Source organism: Theropithecus gelada, chromosome 19 (assembly GCF_003255815.1).
Source record: "Theropithecus gelada isolate Dixy chromosome 19, Tgel_1.0, whole genome shotgun sequence".
Taxonomy (NCBI): domain Eukaryota; kingdom Metazoa; phylum Chordata; class Mammalia; order Primates; family Cercopithecidae; genus Theropithecus; species Theropithecus gelada.
This window is the reverse complement of record NC_037687.1, coordinates 5716892-5741160: the sequence shown is the minus strand read 5'-3', so window position 1 is coordinate 5741160 and position 24269 is coordinate 5716892. Positions and strand designations below refer to the sequence as shown.

Genomic DNA, 24269 nt, shown 5'->3' with positions numbered 1-24269 from the left:
CAAAATTTCTGCTTCTTAAATTAGATCAGTGCAAAAGTAATCGAGGTTTTTTTCTTTTTTTTTTTTTTTTTCCTTTTTTTTTTTTTTGAGATGGAGTTTCATTCTTGTTGCTCAGGCTGGAGCACAGTGGCATGATCTCAGCTCACTGCAACCTCTGCCTCCCGGGTTTAAGCGATTCTCCTGTCTCAGCCTCCTGAGAAGCTGCGATTACAGGTGCCTGCCTCCATGCCCGGCTAATTTTTTGTATTTTTAGTAGAGACGGAGTTTCATCATGTTGGCCAGGCTGGTCTTGAACTCCTGACTTCAGGTGATCCACCTGCCTCAGTCTCCCAAAGTGCAGGGATTACAGGTGTGAGCCACTGCACCTAGCCAGTGTTTGCCATTACTTTCAACGGCAAAAAACGTAATTACTTTTTTTTTTTTTTTTTTTTGTGAGACAGAGTCTCACTCTGTTGCCCAGGCTGGAGGACAGTGGCGTGATCTCGGCTCACTGAAACCTCCGCCTCCCGAGTTGAAGCAATTCTCCCACCTCAGCCTCCCGAGTAGCTGCGACTACAGGCATGTGCCACGACACCTGCCTAATTTTTGTATTTTTAGTAGAGGCGGGGTTTCACCACGTTGGCCAGACTGCTCTCAAACTCCTGACCTCAAGTGATCTGCCCGTCTCAGCCTCCCAAAGTGCTAGGATTACAGGCATGAGCCACCGCGCCCAGCCAAAACCATAATTACCTTTGCACCAACTAACAAATCACCCAGTTTAAAGTATTTTGCAATACAGCCCACATAGACTAAGATGACACTCCCCTCTGTGTCCTCCGCAGGTTCCAAAGTCACTGCCCCTTAGCAGCCCAGAAGCACCAGTTTAGGCCTTAGCTCTAAATGGGTAACTGACTTTTGACTTGCATTTGAGGGGTCAGGTGTTACAAATCACACAGAAGTGTGCACTCGCGTGGTAAGGAGCTCCCCCATGCTGGGTGCAATGAGGGGCCTTGATATGATCGAATATTTGTCACTTCCAAAAGCTCCTGCTCAAACTGGATCCCCAGTGTTGGAGGGGGCGCCTAGTCAGAGGTGTTTAGACCACAAGGGCAGGGCTATGAATGGCTTAGAGCCATCTTCATGGTACTGAGTGGATTTTCCATCTCAGCTTCCATGATAACTGGTTGTTTAAGAACCTGGCACATGGCCGGGCGCGGTGGCTCAAGCCTGTAATCCCAGCACTTTGGGAGGCCGAGACGGGCGGATCACGAGGTCAGGAGATCGAGACCATCCTGGCGAACACCGTGAAACCCCGTCTCTACTAAAAAATACAAAAAACTAGCTGGGCGAGGTGGCGGGTGCCTGTGGTCCCAGCTACTCGGGAGGCTGAGGCAGGAGAATGGCGTAAACCTGGGAGGCGGAGCTTGCAGTGAGCTGAGATCCGGCCACTGCACTCCAGCCCGGGCTACAGAGCGAGACTCCGTCTCAAAAAAAAAAAAAAAAAAAAAAAGAACCTGGCACCTTCTCCCACCATCCCCCCACTCTTTTTTTTTTTTTTTTCTCTAGGTTGCCTAGGCTGGTCTCAAACTCCTGGCCTCAAGCAATTCTCCTGCCTCAGCCTCCCAAAATGCTGGGATTACAGGTGTGAGCCACTGCACCTAGCCTCCTCCCCACTGCCCCCCTCCTTTTTTTTTTTTTTTTTTTTATGAGACAGAGTCTCCCTCTGTCGCCCAGGCTGGAGTGCAGTGGTGCGATCTCTGCTCACTGCAACCTCTGCCTCCCGGTTTCAAGCAACTCTTCTGCCTCAGCCTCCCGAGTAGCTGGCATTACAGGCGCCCACCACCATGCCTGGCTAATTTTTGTATTTTTAGTAGAGATGAGGTTTTGCTATGTTGGCCAGGCTGGTCTCGAACTCCTGAGCTCAAGTGATCTGCCCGTCTCGGCCTCCCAGAGTGCTGGAATTACAGGCGTGAGCCACCGCACCTGGCCATAACTCTTTTCTTTATAAATCACCCAGCCTGGGGTAGTCTTTCAAAGCAGCACAAATTGACTAAGGCCCAGATTCGCATATGGGCGTGGCAGCACACACTCACTGAGTGGGACAGCATGTGGGACCAGCCAGCTGAGGCAAGAGGATCGGTTGAGCCCAGGAGGTCGAGGCTGCAGTGAGCTATCATCGCCCCGCTGCACTCCAGCCTGGGCCACAGGGCCAGACCCTATCTCTTAAAATAAATGAATGAATGAATGAATGAATGAATGAATAAATAAATAAAATTCCTAATTTGCTCTTGGCTTTTGCAGGCCTGATTGTTGCCTTGGGTTTTCAGGTGTTGCGGCGGGGGGGACACTGGCTTACTTGTCGATGATGAAGCTATAATTGTCTTGCAGGGCCAAGGCATCCAGGACGCCCTTGGAACAGGCAGAAACTGTGCTGCAAGCAAAAGACGACATTGAGCAATTGTGCGACCTCACAAGGAACCAGATCATTATGGATGGGACAGAAAGGGAGAGGCTGGGCGTGGTGGCTCAGGCCCAGCACTTTGGGAGGCTGAGGCAGGCGGATCACCTGAGGTCAGGAGTTTTGAGACCAGCCTGCCCAATATGGAGAAACCCTGTCTCTATTAAAAAAAATACAAAAAGTTAGTCAGGCGTGGCATCACGTGCCTCTCATCGCAGCTTCTTGGAAGGCTGAGGCAGGAGAATCGCTTGAACCTGGGCGGTGGAGGTTGCAGTGAGCTGAGATCGCGCCACTGAACTTCCAGCCTGGGTGACAGAGCAAGACTCTGTCTCAAAAATAAATTGATAAAAATAAAAACAAAATAATAAAATAAATTAAAAAGGGAGGGCACACCTTTCTGTCCAATGCATGAGCAGTTGCCAAATGAGCAGATATGGAAAACAAACAAACAAACAAAAAACGAGAGACCCCAACTCTGGGAGGGGCATGGCAGGAAATGGCTCTGCACTTTGCCATTAGAGGTGTAGCTGGTCTGGCTTTTTTTTTTTTTTTTTTTTTTTTTTCTTGAGACGGAGTCTCGCTGTGTCTCCCAGGCTGGAGTGCAGTGGCGTGATCTCGGCTCACTGCAAGCTCCGCCTCCCGGGTTCACGCCATTCTCCCGCCTCAGCCTCCCAAGTAGCTGAGACTACAGGTGCCCGCCACCACGCCCGGCTAGTTTTTTGTATTTTTAGTAGAGACAGGGTTTCACCATGTTAGCCAGGATAGTGGTCTGGCTTTTAAAAAAATTTATTTTAAAAATTGTGTTAGGCCAGGCGCGGTGGCTCATGCCTGTAATCCCAGCACTTTGGGAGGCTGAGGCGGGCAGATCTCTTGAGGTCAGGACTTTGAGACCAGCCTGGCCAACATGGTGAAACCCCGTTTCTACTAAAAATACAAAAATTAGCCAGGTGTGTTAACGGCTGCCTGTAATCCCAGCTACTAGGGAGGCTGAGCAGGAGAATTGCTTGAACCTGGGAGGCAGAGGTTGCAGTGAGCTGAGATCGTGCCACTGTACTCCAGCCTGGGCGACAGGGCGAGACTCGGTCTCAAAAAAAAAAACAAAAAAAGTGGATATCACCAACAGGTGAAAGAAGGGAGTCCAATATGCTGGAAACAAAGTTAACCTATTAGGGTGAATCATTTAACTTTTTATTATGGAAATAGTAAATACATACAAAACTAAACAGAATAATCGAAAGTCATCCACCTCAGCAATTGTTACCATGTGGCTAATGGTGCCCCAACAACTCCCCTCCTCCCCTCTCCCCACTCCACTCCAATAGCAACATACTTACTTCTTTTGTTTGTTTGTTTGTTTTTCGAGACAAGAGTCTTACTGTGTTACTCAGGCTGGAGTGCAGAGTGCAGTGGCTCAATCTCAGCTCACTGCAGCCTCCACCTCCCAGGTTCAAGTGATCCTCCAGCCTCAGCCTCCCAAGTAGGTGAGATTGCAGGCCTGCCACCACGCATAATTTTTTTTTTTTTTTTCAGTAGAGATGGGGTTTCGCCATGTTGGCCAGGCTGGTCTTGAACTCCTGACCTCAAGTGATCTGCCCACCTTGGCCTCCCAAAGTGCTGGGATCACAGCCGTGAGACACGGCACCCGGCCTCAGCATACTTACTTCTGGATGATGATCTTTTTATCCAGATCACAGCCAACTGAAATCAGTGTCGACTGCAGAGGAGACAGAAATGTGGACCCAGGTCAGTGAGGGTCACCCAGACGCAGTGAATCCTATACAGGGACACACTCCCGTGGGAACGGTTTGGAAACCATGTGGCCTGGATTCCAATAGCGTGTCCTTGGATGCCTGGGATGCACTGTAACTGCAGCTGGCCCCGCGGAGCTTAAGCTCTGAGAGCCTGGGGTAGGGCTAACTAAACTCCCGGTGTCACCTGACGAGCTGTTAGTGGCTTCACAGAGAACAGAATTAACCTTTTCTTTTTCTTCTTTTATTTTTATTTTTTTTGAGACAGAGTCTCACTCTGTCGCCCAGGCTGGAGTACAGTGGTGCGATCTCAGCTCACTGCAAGCTCCGCCTCCTGGGTTCGGGCCATTCTCTTGCCTCAGCCTCCCAAGCATCTGGGACTACAGGTGCCCACCACCACACCCGGCTATTTTTTAAATTTTTTTTTAGTAGAGACGGGGTTTCACCGTGTTAGCCAGAATGGTCTCGATCTCCTGACCTCGTGATCTCCCCGTCTTGGCCTCCCAATGTGCTGGTTTTACAGGTATGAGCCACTGAGCCTGGCCAACTTTTTCTTTTAATTAATTGTTTTTTTTTTGAGACGGAGTTTTTGCTCTGTCACCCAGGCTGGAGTGCAGTGGCCCAATCTCAGCTCACTGCAACGTCCTCCCCCTGGGTTCAAGCGATTCTCCTGCCTCAGCTTCCCAAGTAGCTGGGATTACAGGTGCCTGCCACCATGCCCGGCTAATTGTTGTATTTTTAGTAGAGACGGGGTTTCATCATGTTGGCCAGGCTGGTCTCCAACTCTTGACCTCAGGTGATCCACCTGCCTGGGCCTCCCAGAGTGCTAGGAATACAGATGTGAGCCACTGTGCCAGGCCCAGAACTAATTTATGAGCCCAGCACAATCCTTGGTACACAGAGAGCATGGGGAAAAAAAAATGCATGCATGCATGTATGAATGAATGAATGAATGAATGAATGAATGAATGAATCAATGGCCTGGAATGAATAAACAAAAAGGAGAAAGAAGATAGAAAGAGCGATTGGGGGTTACTTTACAGACTTAGGGACATGCTTCTCAAACTGCAGTGCTGCATGGCACCCTCAGAGTTATACAATGGAGTCTAAAAGCCACAGGACCAAAGGACTTCTGGTATTTGAAAGCTGTTTTGTATTAAGACAAACACGGGCCAGGCGCAGTGGCTCACGCCTGTAATCCCAGCACTTTGAGAGGCTGAGGCAGTAGGATTGCTTGAGGCCAGGAGTTAGAGACCAGTCTGGGCAACATAGTGACACCTTGTCTCTATGAAAAATAAAACTTAGCCGGGCATGGTGGTGCACGCCTGTAATCCCAGCTACTTGGGAGGCTGAGGCAGGAACATCGCTTGAGCCCAGAAGGTTGAGGCTGCAGTAAGCCTTGATTGTGCTACTGTGCTTCAGCCTGGGAGACAGAGTGAGACCCTGTATCTAAAAATAAAAAACAGCCAGGCGCTGTGGCTCACACCTGTAATCCCAGCACTTTGGGAGGCCAAGGTGGGCAAATTGCCTGAGGTCAGGAGTTCAAGACCAGCCTGGCCAATGTGGTGAAACCCCAGCTCTATTAAAAATACAAAAAATTAGCCAGGCGTGGTGGGGCTTTCCTGTAATCCCAGCTACTTGGGAGGCTGAAGCAGAATTGCTTGAACCCAGGAGGTGGAGGTTACAGTGAGCCGAGATCATGCCACTGCACTCCAGCCTGGGCAACAAGAGTGAAACTCTGTCTCAGAAATAAATAAATAAACAAAGCAAACCAAAAAGCAAGACAAACATGGATTTACCTTAGAACAGAATGCAAGATTCATTTAAAAAAAAAAAAAAAAAAAAAACTGGTCAGGTGTAGGAGTTCAGGCCTGTAATCCCAGCACTTTGGGAGGCTGAGGCAGGAGGATCACAAGACCAAGAGTTCAAGACCAGGTTGGGCACAGTGGCTCATGCCTGTCATCCCAGCAATTTGAGAGGCCAAGGCGGGCAGATCACTTAAGATTAGGAGTTCGAGACCAGCCTGGCTAACATGGTGAAACCCAGTTTCTTCTAAAAATACAAAAATTAGCTGTGCGTGGTGGCTCGGAGGCCAAGACGGGCACATCACCTGAGGTCAAGAGTTCAAGACCAGCCTGGCTACTATGGTGAAACCCCATTTCTACTAAAAATACAACAAAAACCTCCCCGCTACTCGGCAGGGTGAAGTTAGGAGAATTGCTTGAATCTGGGAGATGGAGGTTATAGTAAGCCGAGATTGTGCCACTGTACTCTAGTCTGGGCAACAGAGCAAGACTCCATGTCAAAAAAAAAAAAAAAAGGGAGTTCAAGACCAGCCTGGCCAACATGGGTGAAACTCCATCTCTACTAAAAATAAACAAATTCACCAGGCGCAGTGGCTCACGCCTGTAATCCCAGCACTTTGGGAGACTGAGGCGGGCAGATCACCTGAGATCAAAAGTTCGAGACCAGCCTGGCCAACAGGGTGACTGCCTGCATTCAACTGCCTCAATCACCCCCTTCCCCAGCCCCTGACACCCCCAATCCTACTTTCTGTCTCTATGAATCTGATGACTCTAGGGACCTCCTAACAGTGGAATCACACAGGATTTGTCCTTTCGTGCCTGGCTTCTCTCACCGTGTGGGATCTCCTCGAGGTTCATCTGTGTAGAAGCATGCAGCCATACATTTTTTTATGCCATGAATGTTTATTATTATTTTTAATTTTTTTTTATTTTTTGAGGCAGAGTCTCACTCTGTTGCACCCAGGTTGGAGTGCAGTGGCACTATCTCTGCTCACTGCAACCTCAGGGCCAGCTTCCATGCGTCTTTAACACGTACGACACCGAATATGGGACAGCAAAGATTTGGGACCTACCAGTGGCTTGATATCCACACATGAAATTTCCTTGTTTGCTATGTCCACAGTTAAGGTAGACATGGTGGCTCTCCTTAAGCTGCAAGGCAATAGAACCTGTGTTATTAAAGAACAGCACCCTTGTAAACAACATGGCTGCATTTCGTTCATTCTTTCATCCATTCAATCACCCATGCATCCATCCATCCATCTCATCCATCTTTCCATCCATTCATTCCACCCACCCATTCATCCATCCATCTCATCCATCCATTCATCCATCCATCCATCCATCCATCCATCCATCCATCCATCCATCCATCCATCCATTCATCCATCCATCCATTCATCCATTCATCCATCCATCCATCCATCCATCCATCCATTCATCCATCCATCCATTCATCCATCCATCTCATCCATCCATTCATTCCACCCACCCATTCGTCCATCCATCAACCTATCCACCCTTCCATCTCTCTACCCATCCACTCATCCATCTACCCATTTATCCATCCATTCCATCCACCCACCCATCCATCCATCCATCCATTCACTCATCCATCTATCCATTTATGCATCCATCCATCCACCCATCCATCCATTCACTCATCCATCTATCCATTTATGCATCCATCCATCCACCCATCCATCCATCTCATCCATCCTTCCATCCATTCATTCCACCTACCCATCTATCCATCCATCCATCCACCCATCCATCTCTCTATCCAACCACTCATCTATCTACCCATTTATCTATCTATCCATTCCATCCACCCACCCATCCATTCATCCATTCACTCATCCATCTATCCATCCATCCATCCATCCATCCATTCATCCATCCATCCATCCATCCATCCACCCATCCAGCCAACCATTCATCCATCTCTCTATCCATCTATCCACTCATCTATCTACCCATTTATCCATCTGATATGGTTTGGTTCTATGTCCCCACCCAAATCTCATCTTAAATTGTAATCCTCACATGTCAGGGGAGGGACCTGATGGGAGGTGATTGGATCATGGAGATAGTTTCCCCCTTGGTGTTCTTGTGATAGTCAGTGAATTCTCACAATATCTGATAGTTTAAAAGTGTATGGGACTGGCCTTGGTGGCTCATGCCTGTAATCTCAGAACTTTGGGAGGCCGAGGTGGGTGGATCACCTAAGGTAAGGAGTTCGAGACCAGCCTGGCCAACATGGCAAAACCCTGTCTCTACTACTAATACAAAAATTAGCCAGGCATGGTGGCATGTGTCTGTAACCCCAGCTACTTGGGAGGCCAAGGCAAAAGAATGGCTTGAACTCAGGAAGTGAAGGTTGCAGTGACTGGTGATCACACTGCTGCACTGTAGCCTGGCGACAGAGTGAAACTGTGTCACAAAAAAAAAAAAAAAAAAAAAAAAAGGTATGGGCCGGGTGCGGTGGTTCACGCCTGTAATCCCAGCACTTTGGGAGGCCGAGGCGGCAGATCACGAGGTCAGGAGATCGAGACCATCCTCACTAACATGGTGAAACCCCGTCTCTACTAAAAATACAAAACAAAATTAGCCGGGCGTGGTGGTGCCTGTAGTCCCAGCTACTCCGGAGGCTGAGACAGGAGAATGGCGTGAACCCGGGAGGCGGAGCTTGCAGTGAGCTGAGATTGTGCCACTGCACTCCAGCCTGGGTGACAGAACAAGACTCGGTCTCAACAAAAAAAAAAGAAAAAAAGAAAAAAAAATGTATGGCAGGCCAGACGCAGTGGCCCTCGCCTGTAATCCCAGCACTTTGGGAGGCCGAGACGGGCACATCACTTGAGGTCAAGAGTCCAAGACTGGCCGGGCGCGGTGGCTCAAGCCTGTAATCCCACCACTTTGGGAGGCTGAGACAGGCGGATCACGAGGTCAGGAGATCCAGACCATCCTGGCTAACATGGTGAAACCCCGTCTCTACTAAAAATACAAGAAACTAGCCGGGCGTGGTGGCGGGCGCCTGTAGTCCCAGCTACTCGGGAGGCTGAGGCAGGAGAATGGCGTAAACCCGGGAGGCGGAGCTTGCAGTGAGCTGAGATTACACCACTGCACTCCAGCCTGGGCAACAGAGCGAGACTCCATCTCAAAAAAAAAAAAAAAAAAAAAAAGAGTTCCAGACCAGTCTGGCTCCTACTGTGAAACTCTTTTTTTATTAAAAAAAAAAAAAAAAAAAANCCCCCCCCCCCCCCGCGGGGGAAAAAAGAGGGAGATCCTCTAAAAAAAAAAAAAAAAAAAAAAAAAGAGTTCAAGACCAGTCTGGCTACTACTGTGAAACTCTATTTCTATTAAAAATACAAAAAAAAAAAAAAAAAAGCCAGGCGTGGTGGCACACACCTGTAGTCCCAGCTACAATCTCGGCTCACTGCAAGCTCTGCCTCCTGGGTTCAAGCAGTTCTGCCAAAGCCTCCTGAATAGCTGGGATTACAGGCACACACCACCTTGCCCAGCTAATTTTTGTATTTTTAGTAAAGATGGGTTTCACCATGTTGGCCAGGCTGGTCTCGAACTCCTGACCTCGTGATCTGCCTACCGTGGCCTCCCAAGGTGTTGGGATTACCGGTGTGAGCCACCGCGCCCGGCCCCTGCTTTCTATTCTTTTGGATGGATGGCAGTGGGTTTGTTGGAGCAAATGGTAATTCCATGTTTCAGTGTTTTGAGGGACCGCCATTCGTAAAGTGTTTTTGTTGTTGTTTTGTTGTTGTTTTTGAGATGGAGTCTCACTGTGTTGCCCAGGCTGGAGTGCAGTGGTACCATCTCGGCTCACTGCAACCTCCGCCTCCTGGGTTCAAGCCATTCTCATGCCTCAGCCTCCTGAGTAGCTAGGATTACAGGTGCCCACCACTACACTTGGCTCTTTTTTTTTTTTTTGAGACAGAGTTTCACTCTTGTCACCTAGGCTAGAGTGCAACGGCATGATCTCGGCTCACTGCAACCTCCGCCTCCTGGGTTCAAGCAGTTCTCCTGCCTCAGCCTCCCGAGTAGCTGAAATTAGAGGTGCCTGCCACTACACCTAGCTATTTTTTTTTTTGTATTTTCTAGTAGAGATGGGGTTTCACCATGTTGGCTAGGCTGGTTTCCAACTCCTGACCTCAGGGGATCCACCCACCTTGGCCTCCCAAAGTGCTGGGATTCTAGGCGTGAGCCACCACGCCCGGCTCTTGTGAAGTGTTTTAATCACCTTGTTTTATTGTTCTAAAGCTGGGGGTCTGATCTCAGCCCTGCTTCTGTTCGCTCCTGCTAAGGGAACCCCTGTAGGCAGCCCAGTCCCCACCTCTGCCGGGAGACAACATACCTGGAAGTGAAGTTGAAGTCGGTCCTGCCCCAGTGCTGCTGCTGTTTTAAGTAAATATCCTGTGGGGTCAAGAGAGAAAATCCCAAGTACATCTGTGGAACACCATGGGCATCCCCCAACTCAGGACATTGGGAGAGATGGGGTGTTGGAGGGGACGTGAGGAGACAAACCTGGAAGCCTCTTAGTCCCACTCTGTTTTTTTTTTTTTTTTTTTTTGAGATGGAGTCTCTCTCTGTTGCCCAGGCTGGAGTGCAGTAGCACCATCTTGGCTCACTGCAAGCTCCGCCTCCCAGGTTCAAGGGATTCTCCTGCCTCATCCTCCCAAGTAGCTGGGACTACAGGTGAGCATTGCCATGCCTGGCTAATTTTTGCCTTTTTTTTTTCCTGTTTCTTGAGATGGAGTCTCGCTCTGTCGCCCAGGCTGGAGTGCAGTGGCGCGACCTCGGCTCACTGCAAGCTCTGCCTCCCAGGTTCACGCCATTCTCCTGCCTCAGCCTCCTGCATAGCTGGGACTACAGGCGCCCACCACCACGCCCGGCTATTTTTTTTTTTTTTTTTTTAGTAGACACAGGGTTTCACCACGTTGGCCAGGCTGGTCTCAAACTCCTGACCTCCAGTGATCCACCCGCTTTGGCCTCCCAAAGTGCTGGGATTCCAGGCGTGAGCCACTGCGCCCAGCCAAGCCGTGCTCTGTTCTAATCCCAGCGCCTGTGAAAGCCTTCTGGAAGTTCACAGAAACAACGGCCCCAATATGATGGCGCCCATTCCCGTGCTCCCTGAGTTCTGGGGACCCGTAGTGAGGAGCGATCGTTTTCCTCACTCACCTAGATGTGACGTGAAGAACCTGATCAAAGGAGTTTGCCGTCACCGACTTGCACCTGGTCAGGCCCCTGCCCTGTGGAAACTGCCCCGACTCAAGCCTCATGCCTCAGTTTACCCAGCTAACTCAGATCTCCGGCCACCCTCCTCGGGCTGGGTTAGGCTCCTCCCTGTCATGCCATCCGGGTCTCTCCCGTGTGACACTTTAATGAGGCCAAGCGCGTGGGTGACAGCCGCCTGATCATCTTCCCATCCCGGGGCACAGCCAGGGGCTATGTACCCTGGAAACTCCTCAGCTTTTTATGCTGATAAGGGAAGGAGGAAGAGGGGGGCCCCTCGAGGGACAGGCGACAGGGTTTGGTGGGGATGCGGCTCACCAGTTTGTACTTGGTGTTCCCGTCTGACGTGTAACCGCTCTCGTAGAAGGTGGCCTGGAACCCCAGGGAGTGGGGGTTGCTCACCATCACCTGGGAGTGGGAGCAGAGAAGCTCAGGCTGTACGGAGCCAGCAAGCAGGATGGGGCGACAAACCCCCGCAGTGTCCCCAACACACCTTCAGATGAAAAACCAGGACCGGGCACAGTGGCTAATGCCTGTAATCCCAGCACTTTGGGAGACCAAGGTGGGAAGACCGCTTGAGCCCAGGAGTTCAAGACCAGCCTGGGCAACACAGCGAGATCCCGTCTCTACAAAAAAAAAAAAAAAAGTTGGCCAGGCGCGGTGGCTCACGCCTGTACTTCCAGCACTTTGGGAGGCCGAGGCAGGTGGATCACCTGAGGTCGGGAGTTTGAGACCAGCCTGACCAACACGGAGAAACCCCATCTCTACTAAAAGTACAAAATTAGCCGAGCATAGTGGCACATGCCTGTAATCCCAGCTACTAGGGAGCCCGAGGCAAGAGAATCCCTTGAACCCGGGAGGTGGAAGTTGCGGTGAGCTAAGATCACGCCATTGTACTCCAGCCTGGGTAACAAGAGCGAAACTCTGTCTCAAAAAAAAAAAAAAAAAAGAAGAAGAAGAAGAAGTTGAAGATGCATTTATTTATTTATCTATTTATTATTTTATTTATTTGTTTATTTATTTTTGAGATGGAGTCTCACTCTGTCACCCAGGCTGGAGTGCAGTCATGTAAACTCGGCTCACTGAAACCTCTGCCTCGCAGGTTCCAGTGATTCTTCTACCTCAGCCTCCCAAGTAGTTGGGATTACAGGCATGCGCCAACACACCCAGCTAATTTTTGTATTTTTAGTAGAGACGGGGTTTCACCATGTTGGCCAGGCTGGTCTCGAACTCCTGACCTCAGATGATATACCTGTGTCAGCCTCCTAAAGTGCTGGGATTACAGGCATGAGCCACCGCACCCGGCCTATTTATTTATTTATTTATTTTTTGGAGGCAGAGTCTCACTCTGTCACCCAGGCTGCAGTGCAGTGGTCCAATCTCGGCTCACAGCAACCTCTGCCTCCTGGGTTCGAGCGATTCTCATGGATTAGCCTCCCGAATAGCTGGGATTACAAGCACGCTACCACACCCAGCTAAATTTTGTATTTTTAGTAGAGATGAGGTTTTACCATGTTGCACAGGCTGGTCTCAAACTCCCGAGCTTAGGCAATCCTCCCACCTCGGCCTCCCAAAGTGCTGGGATTACAGGTGTGAGCCACCATGCCCGGCCTGAAAATGCATTTAATAGACCTAACCTACCAAGCATTGGAAGTTAACCCAGACTACTTTAAGTTGAGAACAAACCAAACAATACTAAAAGGAGAACAAAACCTGCTCGCCCTTCCACCCCCTGGATCACGACGTTGACATTTCAGGGGTCCGGCCTTCCTGAATGTTTGTAGAAATAGATAACACATTTGGATGAATTTACCCACCTTTAACTGTACAATTCAATGGCATTCAGTAGAGTCACAATATTGTGCAACCATCACCACCATCTGTTTCCAAAACTTTCTCGTCACCCCAAACAGAAACTCTGTCCTCATGAAGCAATAATTTACCTCCTTTTAATTTTTTAAAATTTATATTTATTTATTTTTATTTATTTTTTTGAGACGGAGTCTCACTCTGTCGCCTAGGCTGGAGTGGAGAAGCGTGGTCTCAGCTCACTGCAACCTTCACCTCCCAGATTCAAGTGATTCTCCTGCCTTAGCCTCCTGAGTAGCTGGGACTACAGGTGCCCGCCGTCACACCCGGCTGTTGGCCAGGCTGGTCTTGAACTCCTGGCCTCAGGCAATCTGCCCGCCTTGGCCTTCCAAAGTGCTGGGATTACAGGTGTGAGCCACCACACCTGGACAAATTTTTTATTTTTTAAGAGATGAGGTCTTGCTCTCTTACCCAGGCTGGAGTGCAATGGCATGATTATAGCTCACTGCAGCCTCAGCCTCCTGGGCTCAAGTGATCCTCCTGCCTCAGCCTCCCAAGTAGCTGAGACTACAGGTGCATGCCACTACACCTGGCTAATTTTTATTTATTTATTTTTATTTATTTATGTATTTATTTATGTATTTATGTATGTATGTATTTATTTATTTATTTATTTATTTTGAGACAGAGTTTCACTCTTGTTGCTCAGGCTGGAGTGCAATGGCGTGATCTCAGCTCACCATAACCTCTGCCTCCGGGGTTCAAGTGATTCTCCTGCCTCAGCCTCCTGAGTAGCTGGGATTACAGGCATGCGCCACCACACCCAGCTCATAATTTTAATTTTTTTTGTAGAGACAGGGTCTCACTATGTTGCCCAGGCTAGTCTTGAGCTCCTGGGTTCAAGCAATCCTCCCACCTCAGCCTCCTGCAGTACTGAAATTACGGGCGTGAGCTGCTGCGCCTGGTCCTCATGTAACTTACTGAATACTAACAGTGAAAAACAGAAAGGTTTTATCAGTACTGGAAGCACAGTTCCTACTGAATGTAATCAGTTTTGTGCCATTGTAAAGTCAAAAAATTGTAGGACCATCTGTACTTGCAACTAATGTCTAGGCTTAGACACTTGGATTTTGGATCTAGAAACATCCAAGCACTTCCTGCTGGGTGGGGGAAGGCCATGGGCTCAGGGCTCTTAGCTGCTAGCAAGAGAAGCCTGAGCAACAGGCTGAGTTAAGAAAATGAGGCCGGTGTGATGGCTCATGCCTGTAATCCTAGCACTTTGGGAGTCCGAGGTGGGTGGATCATGAGGTCAGGAGTTAGAGACAAGTCTGACCAACATGGCAAAACCCCCTCTTACTAAAAATACAAAACTCAGTCAGTCATGGTGGCATGCACCTGTAATCCGAGCTACTTGGGAGGCTGAGGCAGGAGAATCGCTTGAACCCAGGAGGCAGAGGTTGCAGTGAGCCGAGATCGTGCCACTGCACTCCAGCTTGGGCAACAGAGCAAAACTCTATCTCAAAAAAAAAAAGAAAGAAAGAAAGAAAAAGAAAAGTCAAGAATAGAAAATGAATTTATGAGCAGCTGAGAAGGATGGAGGAGGCACAGAGACGGCACAAGAGAGGCCAGGCGGCCAGCCGCACAGCCACAATCTCATCATGCCCAGACATGCAGAGGCTGGTCAAGGGGGAAGACACATAGAAATGGCTGGACATGGTGGCTCATGCCTGTAATCCCAGCACTTTGGGAGTCTGAGGTGAGCAGATCACCTGAGACCAGGAGTTCAAGACCAGCCTGGCCAACATGGGGAAACCCCATCTCCACTAAAAATACAAAATTCACCAGGTGTGGTGGCACATGCCGGTAATCCCAGCTACTCGTGAGGCTGAGGCAGGAGTATTGCTTGGGCCTGAGAGGCAGAGGTTGCAGTGAGCTGAGATCACGCTACTGCACTCCAGCTTAATGGACAAAGTGAGGTCCTGTCTCAAAAAAAAAAAAAAAAAAAGACACATAGAGACAATTTCTATGCAGAATCGTGAGTGCCTGAGTAGCGTCTCTCCTTGTGGGGGATGCCAAGGGATTTCCAGAATCTGGGAGTGGGCACCGGTCATGTGGCTGAGAATCCCGATAGCAGAAACATCGAGATGTACTTACCAGAGGAATCAGGGATGTGCCTGGCTGGGGTATCAACAAAGCAGTCAGTTCCAGCTGGCTGTGCATGTCAATGGTATACATCCTGTATGTAAATTCTCCTTTCAGAAACTCTATCTAGTTAGGAAGGCAAAGAAGAAAGACAATCATGCTCCTGTTCCCAGAAAGAAAGGGCAAGGAGGTGGGAAGGAGGAAAGGACCCTCCTGGTGCTGCCGCCTGAATCTCCACTTGTGCCTCTGGCTTCCCCACTAGACTCTTTATTTCCAGAAAGGCCTCAAGTTGGGCACAATGCCAGCCCCTCCCTTCTCTCCAGAAGTATCCCCCAACCCTGACATTCGCAGTAATTGCTTTTTTTTTTTTTTCTTTTTTTTTTTTTTTTTTTTTTTTTTTTTTTTTTTTTTGCTTTTGCTTTTTTTCTTTTCTTTTCTTTTCTTTTCTTTTTCTTTTTTTTTTTTTTTGAGATAAGATCTCGCTCTGTCGCCCAGGCTGCAGTGCAGTGGTTTGATCATGGCTCACTGCAGCCTTGACCTCCCAGGATCAAGCAATCCTCTTCCCTCAGCCTCCCGAGTAGCCGGGACGACAGGTGTGTGCCACCATGCCTGGCTAATTTAATTTTTTTTTTTTTTTTGGTAGAGGCAAGGTCTTACTATGTTGCCAGGCTGGTCCCAAACTCCTGGGCACAAGCAATCCTCTCGTCTCGGCCTCCCAAAGTGCTTGGGGTTATAAGCGTGAGCCACCGTGCCCGGTTTCTTTCTGTTTCTTTAGAGTAGAGCCGCCCCAGTATGCATCTCCAGACCATAACAGTCTTGTCCATTTCCTAACACAGGTATGTCTTTTAATCCTCTCTCAATCTACAGGTTCGTTGGCTGGGTTTAGTGGCTCACAGCTGTAATCCTGAGGTGCAGAGGATCACTTAAGTTCAGGGGTTTGAGACCAACCTGGACAACACAGGGAGACTCCTGTCTCTGCAAAAACTATATATATATATATATATTTATATATATATATATATTTTTTGACATGGAGTCTCACTCTATCACCCAGGCTGGAGTGCAGTGGTGCAGTTTCGGCTCACTGCAACCTCTGCCTCCCAGGTTCAAGTGATTCTCCTGCCTCAGCCTCCTGAGTAGCTGGGATTATAAGCATGTGCCACCACGCCCGTCTAATTTTTGTATTTTTAGTAGAGACGGGGTTTCACCATGTTGGCCAGGCTGGTCTCGAACCCCTGACCTCACGTGACCCGCCCGTCTCGGCCTCCCAAAGTGTTAGGATTACAGGCTTGAGCCACCATGCCCGGACCCCTTTTCCTTTCCACGGATTTTGGAAGCAAGCCCCCAAGCTGTTGGGCCTGTAGCATTTCTCAAAGTCTGGATTTCCCTGGTGCAGGGGAACCCTTTCCTCTGTCTTTTGTATTTCTGGCAAATTGGCAGCTGGAGTGATGCTCACCCCATCAGATTGGAGTTTGATCGCGTTGGCAAGGTTCAGTGGGTGATGTGATCTATCTCTTACTAGTGATGAATACTACCTTGTTGTCTCTCTTATTTTGTTAATTTCTCTTTTTTATATTAGTTTTTTAGAAATTGGGGGTCTCATTTTGTCACCCAGGCTGGAGTGCAGTGACTCCATCATAGCTCACTGCAGCCTCTAATTCCTGGGCTCAAGTGATCCTCACACCTCAGCCTCCCGAGTAGCTGAGAGTACACACTACCACGCCCAACTTTTTTTTTTTTTTTTTTTTTTTTGAGACGAAGTCTTGCTCTGTCACCCAGGCTAGAGTGCAGTGGTGTGGTCTCGGCTCATTGCAACCTCTGCCTCCGAGGTTAACGAGATTCTCATGCCTCAGCATGCTGAGTAGGTGGAGTGACAGGCACCCGCCACCACACCCAGCTAATTTTTGTATTTTTAGTAGAGATGGGGTGTCACCATGTTGGCCAGGCTGGTCTGGAACTCCTGACCTCAAATGATCCGCCCGCCTTGGCCTCCCAAAGACTCAGTCTCCAAAGTCTCCCACCGTACCTGACCAACGCCCAGCTTTAAAAAAAAACTTTTTTTTGCCGGGCGCGGTGGCTCAAGCCTGTAATCCCAGCCCTTTGGGAGGCCGAGACGGGTGGATCACAACGTCAGGAGATCGAGACCATCCTGCCTAACATGGTGAAACCCCGTCTCTACTAAAAAAATACAAAAAACTAGCCGGGCGAGGTGGCGGGCGCCTGTAGTCCCAGCTACTCGGGAGGCTGAGGCAGGAGAATGGCGTGAACCCAGGAGGCGGAGCTTGCAGTGAGCTGAGATCTGGCCACTGCACTCCAGCCTGGGCGACAGAGCAAGCCTCCGTAAAAAAAAAAAAAAAAAGGCCGGGCGCGGTGGCTCAAGCCTGTAATCCCAGCACTTTGGGAGGCCGAGACGGGCGGATCACGAGGTCAGGAGATCAAGACAATCCTGGCTAACACAGTGAAACCCTGTCTCTACTAAAAAATACAAAAAACTAGCCGGGCGAGGTGGCGGGCGTCTGTGGTCCCAGCTACTCGGGAGGCTGAGGCCGGAGAATGGCGTAAACCCGGGAGGCGGAGCTTGCAGTGAGCTGAGATCCGGCCACTGCACTCCAGCCTGGGCGACAGAGCGAGACACCGTCTCAAAAAAAAAAAAAAAAAGTGCATCGAACATGGATCTAAACAGTTAGGATCACATACATTGCATCTTCCAACGTGAAGATCAGGGTCCATGAGAATTGCCTGGATATTCACGAGGCACTTCTGGAAATCAAAAGCTGCAAAGGCTGCGTCACGCAGTGGGGTCAGTATTTCCAGAATCCCTGAGCTCCTGAACATCAGGGCTGTGTCTTCTGACCAGATGTGTTGGTCTGCAAACTAAGAAGAAAATGATTCCTGAGATCCAATCATTCTCATTGTTTTTCTGGAGATTTAAATTTTATTTCATGATGCAGATTTTTTTTTTTTTTTTTTTTTTNCAATCTTATAACTGTTCTCATTTTCTGGACAGAGAAACTGTTTTTTCCCAATATGTTCTACCAGTACTATATGTAAAATGAAAGGATTAACAAAACTACTGCATATATCTGGCCCCACTCTACCTCCAGCAATCCCAGGGGTATGCCTTGACCTCTTTAAGTGCCTGTCAGTCTTAAAAGCCACTGTAGTTGGAGTTTAGCATGAAAATGCACCTGTACACCTAGGGGAAAGAAGAGGACAGGCTATGACAGTTTTACAAAACAACATACTAACTCAGTAACCTGGAAAGAGACCTTCTACATCTACTTTCTAAATCTTCTGAAACCTAAAGGCAAATGAAACTCTGCAAAATAAAACTTATCTTGAAAATAAGAAATACTTCACAATTCTCTTTAAAAAAAAAAAAAAAAAAAAAAAAAAAAACAAACTTTTTTTTTTTGTTTTAGAAGTGGGTCTATGTTGCCCAGGCTGGTCTTGAACTCCTGGCCTCAAGCAACCCTCCAGCCTCAGCCTCCCGAGCAACTGGGGCTACAGGCATGCACCACTATGCCCAGGTTGAATTTGTCTTTTTTAAAAAGTGCATCTCAAGCCTGTAATCCCAGCACTTTGGGAGGCCGAGACGGGCGGATCACGAGGTCAGGAGATCAAGACAATCCTGGCTAACACAGTGAAACCCTGTCTCTACTAAAAAATACAAAAAACTAGCCGGGCGAGGTGGCGGGCGTCTGTGGTCCCAGCTACTCGGGAGGCTGAGGCCGGAGAATGGCGTAAACCCGGGAGGCGGAGCTTGCAGTGAGCTGAGATCCGGCCACTGCACTCCAGCCTGGGCGACAGAGCGAGACACCGTCTCAAAAAAAAAAAAAAAAAGTGCATCGAACATGGATCTAAACAGTTAGGATCACATACATTGCATCTTCCAACGTGAAGATCAGGGTCCATGAGAATTGCCTGGATATTCACGAGGCACTTCTGGAAATCAAAAGCTGCAAAGGCTGCGTCACGCAGTGGGGTCAGTATTTCCAGAATCCCTGAGCTCCTGAACATCAGGGCTGTGTCTTCTGACCAGATGTGTTGGTCTGCAAACTAAGAAGAAAATGATTCCTGAGATCCAATCATTCTCATTGTTTTTCTGGAGATTTAAATTTTATTTCATGATGCAGATTTTTTTTTTTTTTTTTTTTTTTGAGACGGAATCTTGCTCTGTCGCCTAGGCTGGAGTGCAATGGCGCAATCTCAGCCCACTGCAACCTCTGCCTCCCAGGTTCAAGAGATTCCCCTGAGTTGCTGGGATTATAGTTGCACGCCACCACGCCCAGCTAGTTTTTGTATTTTTAGTAGAGACAGGTTTCACCATGTTGGTAAGGCTGGTCTTGAACTCCTGACCTCGTGATCCACCCGCCTCGGCCTCCCAAAGTGGTGGGATTACAGGCGTGAGTCACCGCGCCCGGTCATGATGCAGATTTAAAGAAGGTAAATTCTTTTTTTGAGATGGAGTCTCACTCTGTCGCCCAGGCTGGAGTGCAGTGGTGCGATCTTGGCTCACTGTAACCTCCACCTCCCAGGTTCAAGCCATTCTCCTGCCTCACAAGTAGCTGGGACTACAGACATGCACTACCACGCCCAGCTAATTTTCAGATTTTTAGTAAAGACAGAATCTCACTATGTTGCCCACGCTGGTCATGAACTCCTGGAACCAAAGTACCGGGATTGCAGGAAGGAGCCACTGTGCCTGGCCAAAATAATTCTTTTATTTTAAATTTTTGTTAGTTTTATTATTATTATTATTTTTAAGAAACAGAGTTGGGCCGGGCACGGTGGCTCAAGCCTGTAATCCCAGCACTTTGGGAGGCCGAGACGGGCGGATCACGAGGTCAGGAGATCGAGACCATCCTGGCTAACACGGTGAAACCCCATCTCTACTAAAAAATACGAAAAAAACTAGCCGGGCGAGGTGGCGGGCGCCTGTAGTCCCAGCTACTCGGGAGGCTGAGGCAGGAGAATGGCGTAAGCCCGGGAGGCGGAGCTTGCAGTGAGCCGAGATCCGGCCACTGCACTCCAGCCTGGGCGACAGAGCGAGACTCCATCTCAAAAAAAGAATTTACCTTCTTTAAACTTCCAGGAATTATAGTGGCTGTAGGCTGTAGTCTAGCTGGAAAAACACTGAGGTAGAAGTCAGTAGACCTGGGAGACTCTTTTGGCTCAGTCACTAACAACTTATGTGGCCTTGGGAAAGAAAGAAGCTGCAGCAACCACGCCTGTAATCCCAGCACTTTGGGAGGCTGAGGTGGGAGGATTGCTTGAGCCCAGGAGTTCGAGGGAAGCCTGGACAACAAAGCAAGACCCCATCTCTACAAAAAAAAATTCCAAAAATGATCCAAGTCTGATAGTCCTAGCTACTCGGGAGGCTGAAGTGGGAGGATCACCTGAGCCCTGGAGGTCAAGACTGCAGTGAGCCAGTATCACACCACTGCACTCCAGCCTGGGTTTCGAAGTGAGACACTGTCTCAAAAGAGGAAAAAAAGAAAAAAAAAAAAGGCTGGAGCTTTTGTTTTCTCATTTGTAAATGGGGGATGACATTATCTCCTTCACGGAGTTACTGTGAGGATGGAAATACAATTTTTTAATTTTTTTCTTTTCTTTTGGAAATACAATTAGATAGGCACAGTGGCCGGGCACAGTGGCTCACGACTGTAATCCCAGCACTTTGGGAGGCCTAGGCCGGTGGATCACCTGAGGTCAGGAGTTGAAGACCAGCCTGGACAACATGGTGAAGCCCTGACTCCACTAAAACTACAAAAGTTAGCCTGGTGTGGTGGCGTGCGCCTGTAATCCCAGCTACTGGGGAGGCTGAGGCAGAAGAATTGCTTGAATCTGAGAGGTGGAGGTTGTAGTGAGCCGAGATCGTGCCACGGCATTCCAGGCTAGGCGACAGAGTGAGACTTCATCTCAAAAAAAACAAAAAATTAGATAGGCATAATGCACAAGAGGATGTCAGATGACACCTGTGCCACCACTTAGTACCACTTTGAGCCGGGACAGATGACTTAGGACTCTGTGCCTCAGTTTTTCCATCTGTCAAATAGGGACGACATGAGGAGCTACTCCTAAGATGATGGTCAAGGTTAAATAATGTAATACATGAAAGTGCCTAGACCAGCACCTGTCATTTTTTTTTTTTTTTTTTGAGACGGAGTCTCGCTCTGTCGCCCAGGCTGGAGTGCAGTGGCCGGATCTCAGCTCACTGCAAGCTCCGCCTCCCGGGTTCACGCCATTCTCCGGCCTCAGCCTCCCGAGTAGCTGGGACTACAGGCGCCCGCCACCTCGCCCGGCTAGTTTTTTGTATTTCTTAGTAGAGACGGGGTTTCACCGTGTTAGCCAGGATGGTCTCGATCTCCTGACCTCGTGATCCACCCGTCTCGGCCTCCCAAAGTGCTGGGATTACAGGCTTGAGCCACCGCGCCCGGCCCACCTGTCATATTTTGAAAACTCTTCCCCTTTTAGCTGTTGTTGTTGGTATTATTATTTTGCTAACTAGAGTGATTTCTAGCCTTCGAAAAGAGGTTCAGAAGTTTGTGAACAAGACCATTATTCCTTACCAACTAATTTGTAACCCCACTTTCTTTTTGATTGTTGTTAAGACAGAGTCTTACTCTGCCTTCCGGGCTCAAGCAATTTTCCTGCCTCAGCCTCCCGAGTAGCTGGGATTACGGGCGCCCACCACCACACCCAGCTAATTTTTGTATTTTTGGTAGAGACGCGGTTTCACCACGTTGGCCAGGCTGGTCTTGAACTCCTGACCTCAGATGATCCTCCCACCACAACCTCCCAAAGTGCTGGGATTACAGGGGTGCACCACCGCGCCCAGCCCGTAACCCCACTTTCTTTTTACCTACTTTGATTATGGAACTTGGCACGATGCCCAGATTGCCATAATACAAATTATCCTCCCGAGTTATAACTGCCAGTTCGTTTTCATCTAGGAAAAACAAAACAAGACCAAATGAAAATTGAAATGCTGGTCATTTCTGTGGACCAAAAGATAAGTATGGCCGGGTGCAATGGCTCACGCCTATAATTCTAGCACTTTGCCAGGCCGAGGGGGTGGATCACTTGAGGCCCAAAGTTCGAGATCAGCCTGGCCAACAACATGGTGAATCCTCCTCTCTACTAAAAATACAAAAATGAGCCGGGCACGGTGGTGTGTGCCTGTAGTCCCAGCTACTCAGGAGGCTGAGGCAGGAGAATCACTTAACGCGGGAGGCAGAGGTTACACTGAGCAGAGATCGTACCACTGTACTCCAGCCTGGGCAACAAGATTAAAACTCTGTCTCAAAAAAAAAAAAAAAAAAAAAGGAAAGGAAAAGAAAAAGAAAAAAGAAAACAATAATATGACAGCTATTTTCTGGTTTATAATCACAAAGTTCATGTGGAAAAGCCAAGCAATATGAAAAAATAAAGAGTTGAAGCTTTTTTTTTTTTTTTTTCTGGAGTCTCACTCTGTTGCCCAGGCTGGAGTGCAATGGTGCGATCTGCTCACTGCAACCTTCACCTCCCGGGTTCCAGCGATTCTTCCTTCCTCAGCCTCCTAAGTAGCTGGGATTACAGTCCCCCGCCACCGCACCTGGCTTATTCTTGTATTTTTAGTAGGGGGGGGGGGGTTTCGCCATGTTGGCCAGGCTGGTCTCGAACTCCTGACCTCAGGTGATCTGCCCGCCTCAACCTCCCAAAGTGCTGGGATTACAGGCATGAGCCACCGCGCCCGGCTGATTTCATGTTTTGGCTGGGTTGCGTCTGGCAGGCCTATGGTTAATAAGCCAGGTCTAAATATCTCTAGGCTACCAGTGGGTCAAGTACGCACTGACAGCAATGTTGTGGATGGTGATCTGGGCTTCAAAAATGGAAGTAAACAAGGTCTGTTCTCCTTTTTTCACCCGGACGGTGTCGACGAGCTGACCTAGGAGGTAACAGGACAGGTGCATGAGGCCCCGTGTGCATCATGGGAAAGGGGATGTCTACTACTGCGACCCCAGCTACCCGTGCCACCACCCAGCCCACCCGGCCAGTGGCTCTTTGATGTTCCTTATAGCTTTTGAGAGGTTTGCTATTCAAAGGAGAATGAATCAAGGAAAACACAGCACTGAAACACAATTTTGTTAAGTATGACAAGGAATGTGCTTTGGTTTAAGAAAACCCAACCCTTCTGCCAGGCATAGGGGTGCATGCCTGTAATCCCAGTACTTTGGGAGGCTGAGATGGGCAGATCACTTGACATCAGGAGTTCGAGATCAGCCTGGCCAACGTGGCAAAACCTTGTCTCTACTAAAAATACAAAAATTAACCGAGCATGGTTGCACGCACCTGTAATCCCAGCTACTTGGGAGACTGAGGCAGGAGAATCGCTTGAACCCAGAAAGTGGAGGTTGCAGTGAGCCGAGATCGCGCCACTGCACTCCAGCCTGGGTGACAGAGCCAGACTCCATCTCAAAAAAAAAAAAAAAAGAAAGAAGAGAAAAGAAAAGAAAAAAGAAAACCCAACCCCCATTAGTCTTCTCTATCAGCAAGCTCAGAGGGAGGGCCATTGAGTTTTTTGTCAACCAGTGGCTTGAACACAACGGAATGTCTTCTAATACAGGTGACCACTATAAGGAATAAAACAGATCGGGCTTGGTGGCTCTCATCTGTAATCCCAGCACTTTGGGAGGCTGAGGCTGGAGGATCGCTTGAGCCCAGGAGTTTGGGACCAGCCTGGGCAACAAGGTGAAACCCCATCTCTACAAAAAATAAGTTAGTTATGCATGGTGGTGCACCTGTAGTCCCGGGCGCGGTGGCTCACGCCTGTAATCCCAGCACTTTGGGAGGCCAAGGCGGGCAGATCACGAGGTCAGGAGATCGAGACCATCCTGGCTAACATGGTGAAACCCCATCTCTACTAAAAATACAAAAAATAAAAATACAAAAAAAAAATTAGCCGGGCGAGGTGGCGGGCGCCTGTAGTCCCAGCTACTCAGGAGGCTGAGGCAGGAGAATGGCGTGAACCCGGGAGGCGGAGCTTGCAGTGAGCCGAGATTGCGCCACTGCACTCCAGCCTGGGCAACAGAGCGAGACTGC

General features: G+C 48.9%; 1 protein-coding gene across 1 annotated transcript in view; it reads right to left on the bottom strand.

Annotated features, from left to right (window-relative positions):
- Window positions 1-24269, bottom strand: part of CATSPERD (cation channel sperm associated auxiliary subunit delta) — a 62634-nt gene that overhangs the window by 11407 nt on the left and 26958 nt on the right. Inside the window, exons 10-18 of the mRNA XM_025367511.1 lie at window positions 23020-23115; window positions 22055-22137; window positions 19068-19244; window positions 15198-15311; window positions 11553-11642; window positions 10357-10415; window positions 7064-7142; window positions 4099-4151; window positions 2336-2410 (exon numbers count right to left, since the gene is read on the bottom strand). Coding sequence (XP_025223296.1) covers window positions 2336-2410; window positions 4099-4151; window positions 7064-7142; window positions 10357-10415; window positions 11553-11642; window positions 15198-15311; window positions 19068-19244; window positions 22055-22137; window positions 23020-23115 — 826 coding nt within the window. The remainder of the gene's footprint in view (window positions 1-2335; window positions 2411-4098; window positions 4152-7063; window positions 7143-10356; window positions 10416-11552; window positions 11643-15197; window positions 15312-19067; window positions 19245-22054; window positions 22138-23019; window positions 23116-24269) is intronic.